The sequence below is a fragment of the Clupea harengus genome, chromosome 16 (genome assembly GCF_900700415.2).
Source record: "Clupea harengus chromosome 16, Ch_v2.0.2, whole genome shotgun sequence".
Classification (NCBI taxonomy): Eukaryota; Metazoa; Chordata; class Actinopteri; order Clupeiformes; family Clupeidae; genus Clupea; species Clupea harengus.
The window spans coordinates 23,550,123-23,559,474 of record NC_045167.1 but is presented as its reverse complement, the minus strand read 5'-3'; the positions used below and the strand labels follow the sequence as shown (position 1 = coordinate 23,559,474).

Genomic DNA, 9,352 nt, shown 5'->3' with positions numbered 1-9,352 from the left:
GGTTTCTCCCTGTTAAAAGGGAGACTTTTCCTGGCCAAAGTCACCTCTGCGTTTCATGGCTTCAGGTTTTGGGGTCTGTAAAGAGACACCTAGAGACAACGATGATTGATAATGTCGCTGTGTTAGTAATTCAATTTAAATGAATCGACTGAGGGGATTACAGATGAGATCAACAGAGCACATGTCGACCTTTTGGAGTTTACGGCTTTTATCCGTGCTTGTTGCCATCAAACAGTTTCAAACAGTGGCCTTAGTTCTCAGAAATGGACTTCCTCCTTCTTAGCGAGAGCCACAAATAAAGCCTCACATCACAGTAAAAACCCTTTACGGTCGGTGTAGGGGAATTTCTCGCCGCTGTGTATTATTACATAAGCCTTGTTAAATAAAAAAGGGGAACAGTCGCCTTAGCGAGATAACTGATTTGGGTTTGAGTTTTTTTTTTCTTTTTTCTTTTTTTTCTTCTTCAGAGAAAGCCAAGGCTTGCAACGCCAGGGTTCTGGTCCACTGCCTGGCTGGCATCTCCCGCTCAGCCACCATCGCCATCGCCTACATCATGAAGAGGATGGACATGTCCCTGGACGAGGCCTACAGGTCAGGCAAACCCCTCCCTCTGTGTACACTACCAAATGAAAACAGGAACACATACAAGCCATGTGTCTAATGGCAAATGCGTACGTATGGGTGGAGGTTTTATCCGGACTGTGAGGAGTGAAGAGGTGGCTGTTCGGGCCGTGAGCTCAGCGGAGTCCAACTCTGGTGTCCTAATGAACCACTCAGTTCCAGTGACCCCCTAATTAAATGCCCTCTGTGTCACCCGCAATTACGGCCTGGGTCCTGAGCCCTGCAAATGAGAGATGCCGCAGCCATCACTAATCACTTACACACACATTCTCTCTCTCACACACACACACACACACACACTCACTCACACACACACACACTAGTTGCTAACACACATTCTTATACCCACATTGGTTGTAAACAGACATGCAAACAGACACACAAACTAAACACAATACTCGCTAGTTACTAACACACACACACACACTCACACACACTAGTTGCTAACACACATTCTTATACCCACTTTGGTTGTAAACAGACATGCAAACAGGCACACAAACGAAACACGATACTCGCTAGTTACTAACACACACACACACACACACACACACACACACACACACATAGATGCGCACAGACGAGTCATTCTTGTTTTCATCCCTCCTCAGGTTCGTGAAGGAGAAGAGGCCCACCATCTCACCCAACTTCAACTTCCTGGGCCAGCTGCTGGACTTTGAGAAGAAGATCAAGAGTCCCACAGACAGTTCGCCCAAGCCCACCACCTCCACCTCCACCTCCACCTCCGGCTGCATCTCCTGTGAGGAGGCCCCGGCCGGAGTGCCGGAGGTGGTCTGTGTCCCCCCTTCCGCCGCCGCAGTGGCAGCGGACATCCCCGAGGAGGCGTCTGCGGAGGAGGCGTCTGAGGAGGAGGCCCTAACGTTCCCTTGCGTGTTAGCGGGCGTCCGCGAGGAGCAGCTCCTGGCCCAGGCCCTGTGCAGTCTGCAGCTGGGCGAAGGGGTGGAGGAGAGTGCCCGGCTCAAGCGCTCCTTCTCCCTGGACATCAAGTCGTACGGAGAGACGAGCTCTGCTGCCGTAGGTGGTGTCGGCGGCGGTGTCGGTGGAAGCTCTGTTGGCTTGCGAGGGTTTTCAGCACACGGCACCGCCGGCGACGCCCCAGAGGGCTACTACAAGCCGTCGGGCTTCAAGGAGCCGGCCAGCAAGCCCTGCCAGTTCTCCCCGGTGGAGGAGGTGTCGGAGCAGTCCACGCCGGAGCAGAGCCCAGACAAGGAGCAGGCCGACGGGCCCACGGCGAGCACCGCCTGCACCTCCACCAGCACCACCATTAGCAGCAGCAGCAGTAGCAGCAAAGCTGCCCCCAAACAGCCCAAACCCCCTCCGGCCGCGGCTGCGTGCTCCCAGCAGCCTTTGCAGCGTAGTGGCAGCATGGAAGGCAACAGCCCCAACGCGAGTGCCAGTGCCAGTTTTAGTGCCAGTGCCAGTGCCAGTTTTAGTGCCAGTGCCAGTGCCGCCAGCTTCCTATACGGCCTGTCGCGGAGCCAGCAGCACCTGGCCAAGCCAGCGCCCGGGCACAGTCAGGGGCACAGGCATGGTGCAGCTCTTAAAGGCTGGCACTCGGACATCCTGCTGGGGCCTGTGGCCGTGTCCTCGTCCTCGCTGGCGGGTGGCTGGTACCTCTCCCACGAGTCGGCAGCGCGCTTCTACTCCACGTCGGCCATCTTCAGCGCCGCGTACGGTTGCGGCGGCGGCGGGGGAAGTGGCGGTGTGGGTCCGGGGCTGGAGGCGGTGAGGAGGCGCGGGCGCCAGCGGAGCGGGGACCATGGCGACTCGCGGCGCAGCTGGCACGAGGAGAGCACCTTCGAGAAGCAGCTGAAGCGGCGCTCCTGCCAGATGGAGTTCGGCGACGGCATGTCGGAGAGCCGCTCTCGTGAGGAGCTCGTCAAAGTGGGCAGCCAGTCCAGCTTCTCGGGGAGCATGGAGATCATTGAGGTGTCCTGAGAGGAGGCTGGTTGGCCGGCTGGGTCGGGGGTCGGGTTGGGGTGGGTTGTTGTGGTGCATCCACCCATATAAACTTGTCCACAGACTAGGCCTCTGAAAGGGAAGAAAACTGGTGTTGTATTATCTGGCGCAATTTGCGTTTGGTTTTTGTTTTGCGAGCCGTTTTTTCAGTCGGTATTTTCAAGTGAAGTGGCTAAATAATTTTGCATAGTGGACAGATTTATTTTTCTCCTTTTTTAGAAAAAACAAAAACAAAACAAAACTGACCGTGGTGGGTTTTGTAATGGCCTTGTGATAATCTACATAAGAACTTGCACCTAAAAACAGCTGCACATTACAGAATGTTGAAAAGAGAACGCATTCAAACATGTTTAGATTATTTTTTCATTATTTTTTCATAGTTGTTTGTTTTAACTGAGGACTGAGCCTGATATTTGTCTGTGGATGAGTGTTGCTTATAACTTTCGTTTCAATTCTTTTTTTTTATATATTTTATCCAACCCCACATTTTTGTCAGACACTCTTACTCAAACTTGGAGCCTGAACCGAAGCATGAATGAATGAAGTTGAAACAAGACTGACGATTCTTTTTTTTTTGTCCACTCTTTTTCCATTTTTGTTTCCTGATTCTCTCCCAAGGGTGGCTAAGTAGCAGATATACAGTACCTCACCAATCCAAATCAAGGGGTTCATTTTTTCTTTTTATTTCATAACATTTGTTTTCCTTTTCTTTTATTGTAATGTGTTGCTCATTGACAATTACAATCTCAGGTCTTCTATCGAGCAGTAGGAACAAAAACGAATGAAGAGATCCCCAACTGAGATGGTAGCGGGTGTTTTGTGCTTTTTGTTTTCTTCTTATGAGGTGACAGATTTTGAAAAAAAGGTTTGGTGAAATGAAATGCCTGTATAGAAAGCTTTTCAAAACTTTCTTCCCTTTTTGGACTGATCCTAGATCAGCAAGCCTACAGAGGACAAGTGAAAAAAAAGTTTCTCTCCAGAGGAGTGTTTGAATGTGGATCAGTGTTTTAAAGGGAAAAAAAAGAGGTAAAACCGGACAGGTGTTCTCACCTGTCTTGCACAGGCAGAAAGAGGGTTTGTTTAGTAAGTGGTAGAGAAAGAGTCGGGAACTCTTGTTCAAAGATACTTCATAGTGCAAATTCAGGTGTGTACTTCATGGCATCAATGCGGATGGCTATGAATTGTTGTCTGACACCAACCTCATGCAGAGTGTGAAGTGATGATCGCAGTGTGTCGCTCTTTGCAGTCATCTTCGCATAATAATTATTGCACTATCATGGTTTGAGAATTGTTCTAGTTGCGGGGGAAAGAGTTTTTTTTTTAAAGTTAGCTTTTGATTCGAGCAGCTTAGCACTGCTGTTTTTGATTGAGAAAAATGATGCTGTGCTTTCAGAGTGACTGTGCCTGTTGGTTTATGGCAGGGAATCAAAAAAGGACCTTCCTTTTAATGTTACCACTATTTGCCTTAAGATAATATCATCAGGATTTTATGTTCTTCCTTTTTAGCCACACAAGCGACAGGTGTTGCAGTCAGGAAATGATTTGAGGAAGCTGATCAGTGAGTGTCAATGTTTGACATTTCACAACAAAACAAAACAAAACAACTTTAGGGAAGATTATTGAGAGGGTGAACAGGATCCAAACAGCAGAGCCAGCGATGCTATTGGCGGTTGGAGATAACATCAGAAGTGCTTCCTCTTCTTTCCATTGGTCAGAAAAACACCCTCATGGTTCAACGGAACACCATCTGAAAAACAATCAGCAATCAAACCCCATAGTCAAACAAAAAAAAGTGAACTTAGTGAATGTCAAATGTCCCCAAAATTAAGGAAATGAGGACTTTCTATGTGAACTCACGTGAGAATGTGGTACACTGGTGTAAAGGAACAATTGACAGGGAAATGTAAATTCAAATGACTAAATATTATGACCCTTTGAAACGAACACAGAATGGAATTCAAAACAATTTCAACCCAGTTAGGACCCTTAATGCCGTGTCATGGTGTCTGAACTTATGATTGGAGCGGTTTCACTTGAAACCATTGCATAGGAGGACACCTCCAAAAATATGATCTTCAGGTTGTAGTGGAAATAGATCTGATACACCAGCAACTGAAGTTTGAAGGGACATCTCTCCTCCTAAAATAGTGTGTTCCTCTTCTCAGTCCCTCTAGTCTTAACAGAAATCCTCTCCTCAAATGAAGATCCACTCCTCCATGAAGATGTCCTTCATCACAGCCACCAAAATATCACCACACGATTTTCTTTTTAAAACACTGTTGGTGCTGTTTTATTTTATTACTGACGATACTTGTCAGCAGTGTTTATTGACATGGCGGTCCACGGGGTAATATTCCCTGCTGAAGGCACAGGGATCCACAGCTGACATGACTTGTCCCTTTCACACTGTCATTTAATCAGCCTCGTTGTTTCACCCTTCATCGTCATCCTCCAGAAGCTTCAAGATGGCTGTTTAAGTTATCAAGTCTACAGTGGCAGCAGTATTATTTCCTGCATTTGTGTAATCCATCTAGCGACTTACAGCTCAGCGAATGAGAGCGGAGTTAGTTGGTCTGTCAGCTGGAAAGAGGCAGGGTTTAAGTTATGTCCAGGGTGTACTGACAAAAAGCATGTTTTTGAATGAAGTTGTATGAAATAGAGCACGACTACATCTTGGACTTTGGGGTTTTAACACTCTGGCTATTGAAAACAGTCAAACATTACCATAAGTAAGTCGGAACTTGCAACCGCAGTGCTCAAATATATTTGAAACTCATCTTGATTTCTGACAAGTAAAGGTTGAAAGGAATAGCATATACTCCAGAGGGTGAAACTCTTGCAATCTCCCCAATTTTCCTGTGCCTGCCTGTCTATTGTATGTCATTCTTTTTATATTACTGTTTTATTTAGTAGATTTTTTTTCTTTTTTAAAAGAAAAGAAGGGATTTGAGTCGAGAAGTAACAGTTCCATTTAATTGAAGGCTTCCCCAAAGCTGTGAACAGAACGAGGGACTTCACACAGATGGAAGTCTGTATGTCTGTGTTTTATTTTGTAAAACTGTGTATGTAAGTAACTCTGTATAGACATTTGAGGTTTGCAAAAAGGCAGTGTTGTTCAGGTTGACCGCTTCTCTCGAAAGACGAACAGCAGACAAGACAAACCACCAGGTAACTGCAAGGTCACTTGGAAGGTCAGGGCAGAGGGATACACTGAGAGCTGATGACTGAAAAGTTTTTGGAAGGTACAGGTCTGTATGTAGCACAGGGTGATCGCTGGTAGTCTAAAGCATCACATCCAAATTCCAATATCTATTGCCAATAAATGTAAGCAATGAACCATTGATTTTTTTTTTGTGATTAATGTTATGGATTTATAAAAAAGCTGACAATACTGTACAGCATCTGGAAAACAGAGATGGTACCTGTGTGGTGTGTGCAAGGAGGCCTCTGGCAGCGTTTGAGAATATAGTTTGCTTTTCTTTTCAGCAGCGCGAACAGATTTCCATATTTTATGAAGTTCATATTGATGAGCATTAGTTGTATGTTGACTGTTGAAATAAAGGTTGAAACGGTACTCAACATATGAACCTACTGGTGTACTTAAATTGAACTTTGAACTCTCTCATTCTCTCTCCCTGGGTGTGTGGCTGTGGATTTAAGTCTTATATGCATTCAAAGGCAGCGGTTTGTGCCGTTCTGCTTTAAATGACATTGACCAAAGATAACAGCGCACCTCTTCTTGTGGGGACATTATCGTTTGTGGGTGTTCATAAATTGCAAAATTTTTCACATCTCTTGGAGTGGATCATCTGGATGATTTCTACATCAGGACCAGGTCCATTCCATCTGCTACCTAGAAAGATGATGCGTACCTGGCACAGGTCACACCCACAAGTGGCGTAGTGAACAACACGTATGTTCACAGTCTCAGTAGTCAGTTCCCACTTCTTTCATGCTACGTAAAGTTGAACCATGTTCCTCTCCTCTCCCCAGTAGACCAGTAAGTTGAAGAGGAGAAAGGGGGGGGGGGTGGTGATGAAGAGGAGAAAGGGGCTGTGGAGGGGGGGGATGAAGAGGAGAGGGTGGGCGAGGGCCGGGTCTGTGTACATGTGAGCCAGTGTTGCATCATCATCTAGTCCATGTGCCACACTCTCTGAATTCTGGGAAATGGCTGTTAGTGGAGAACAGCACTCATGATGAGAGAGGCCCTCATTGTGGCTGCTCAGTCATCTGTGTGGTACTCTGGGCAGGGTTAAAGCGGTCCTCTTCAAGGACATATCCCCCATTCAGAACCAATCCCCCATTCTGTGGGCTTCCCGGGAATGCATCTGTTCTGTTCTAAAGTTACCACCAGAAGATTGAATGAATACAGTCCATACCATTGGCCATTTTACAGTAAGCATCCCTTACTACAGTGTAATAAAGTACAGTAATAAATAATAGTATGTACTATTTAATTGAGTATATAGTAGGCCTACATCTTTACTTATCCTAAGCTCTAAACTATGTATTGTTACAAAATGTACTAATATAAAACATACTAGGTACATTGTATCATGTCTGTGCCTGCTGTGTTTTTGAGTGGAGTGATGCACAGTATGTACCCAGGGCAGAGGCGGGAGGCTTGATTAGTGTCGGAGACTGGGGACAGCGAGAGCTCTCTGAGTGCGCACAGAACAGCTGAGCAGAGGAGAAGAGAGACGAGAAGGCAGAGAAGAGGAGAACTCCAGGCCTCTAGTGTAGTTGTTGCCAGGCAACGCCTCTGCCGTGGCCCCCTCTTTCTCTGGAACTCCACTACAGAAATGCTCAAAACAACCCCCCCAGCACACACTCGAATGTCAAGAGAGATGCGGAATGAGATTCAAGCCCCCGCCTCCTCTCCCCCAAAACTAAATGGGTGACATCATCAACCTTTCTCTGTGCCCCTCGGCAAAGCAAACCAGGGCCTCACAAGGCTTGCCTGTGGATGACCAGGAGCTTGAAAACATGCACGCACACACACACACACACACACTCACACACACACTAGGAGAGGGTGGGCCTTCTAATTCCCCTTTCAAAGGCTCACCAGACTAAATTCCCTCGTATTGTTTTGGCCCACCAAATAAACAAGCAGCCAGGCTTCACTTACTCTGTGTTCCTAGATGAGGACTGGAGTACAAGCGTATCGGTTTACTAACGGGAGATTCTTAGTCTGAGAAATTTGCTCAGTTGCAAGTTACATTGTAGTGGAATATTTCCTTGTAACACTTGAAGCTACAAAAGTTATTTGGTTGTGCACTGGTTTGGTAAATTAACAAGTACGGTATTCAATTTCCTCATAGTGCAGTGCTTCCAAGGTGAGCTCAGCATTTAACCACATGCAATGCACAACCTGTGCCATAATTGTGCTATAAAATAAATGCATACTCCAATTTACAGATATTTCATTGAGGGGTATGCTTGACTTGAAGGCTAGACATTTAAAGACATCTAAGATCGGCATAGAGTTGATATGTGATTAATATACAGTAACAATATACAGTAATATACAGTGACCTTTGTACTGCATTATTCACTCTGTCCATCGCATGGACATACCTTACACAGTTCTAGAATCACAGGGTCAGATGTTCACTTGATTGGTTCAGGTGATTTATGCCCATGCCAAATAAATTTCCAACGTGTGTCCATATACTATTGACGTTTACCTCAATACAGAGGTAGCTGTGATTCCCAAACAGTATATTGATTCGTACACAACTCAAGTGACTGCTCTTAAATCTACGGTAAGCAACGTTGGAGAAACCAGCAAGAGTATGCTAGATTTTGAAAGAAAAATCTCCACCCCTTCCTTCAGGGCTCCCCCAAAGCCACATGAATGCGCACTGCCTAACTACTGCTGGAGGACGACTCCACGAGAGGAGGTGAGAGGAACGCAACAAGCCGTCATTGCTAACCGTATCCAACTAACGCATATCTTATTCTCACAACTACAAAAACACACAAATAAGCTACATCACCACATTTACAAAATGTCCCATTCAAGCCAATGTTGACTAACGAAGGATAAATACCCTAAAATGACTCTTGCTCACAACAACAATGCAGACATCGTTGAACATATACACAGATAGACTACATACAAGGTACGTGTAAATATAGCTACATAGGATAGTCTAGCTTCCTACAGTGTAGCTTACATAGGGCTAATAATTAAGGTAGCTACATGAGTAACTAGCTACATTGGCTACATAGTTCAGGAAAATAATACATTCCCCCCAAAATAGATAATTACTTGTCCAACAGAAATGCAGCAACCATGGCATCACTTTTCAGGCCCTTCAACTCCCTCAGATGTTGCCATTGTGACCTCCTGACCAATCAGGTCTGAGTTGGGTTTAAAATCTAGGTTATAGCTAAATATGTTAAATGCCACACCACCAACTACAAACCACCAACTGCCTGGGTTCCGTTCCCTGTGTTGGGTGCTTTACTGAACCGTCAAGCTTAGCTTTTGGAACCCCTTATCTCTTTCGCTACCCAGGAACTTCTGTGGCTGAGGGGTCAGTGTGAGAAGAAAACAGTCAGTCGACTGTCAGCCAGACTGCGAAGAGGAGACATGTTGGCTGGCTGTGCCTGTGCAACTAACCCACATCTCTGGCTGTGCTAAGTTTGTGTCACAGAGTTTGTGTTTATTAACCATGGAGGCCTTTTGGTACACAGGCTATTGCTAATCTCCTCCACCATTTCCACTCACAGCGACGGTTGT

General features: G+C 45.9%; 1 protein-coding gene across 1 annotated transcript in view; it reads left to right on the top strand.

Annotated features, from left to right (window-relative positions):
* Window positions 1–6,180, top strand: part of dusp16 (dual specificity phosphatase 16) — a 14,465-nt gene extending 8,285 nt beyond the window's left edge. The window contains exons 5-6 of the mRNA XM_012838252.3: window positions 468–591; window positions 1,233–6,180. Coding sequence (XP_012693706.2) covers window positions 468–591; window positions 1,233–2,580 — 1,472 coding nt within the window. The 3' untranslated portion in view covers window positions 2,581–6,180. The remainder of the gene's footprint in view (window positions 1–467; window positions 592–1,232) is intronic.
* The last annotated feature ends 3,172 nt before the right edge of the window (window positions 6,181–9,352 follow it).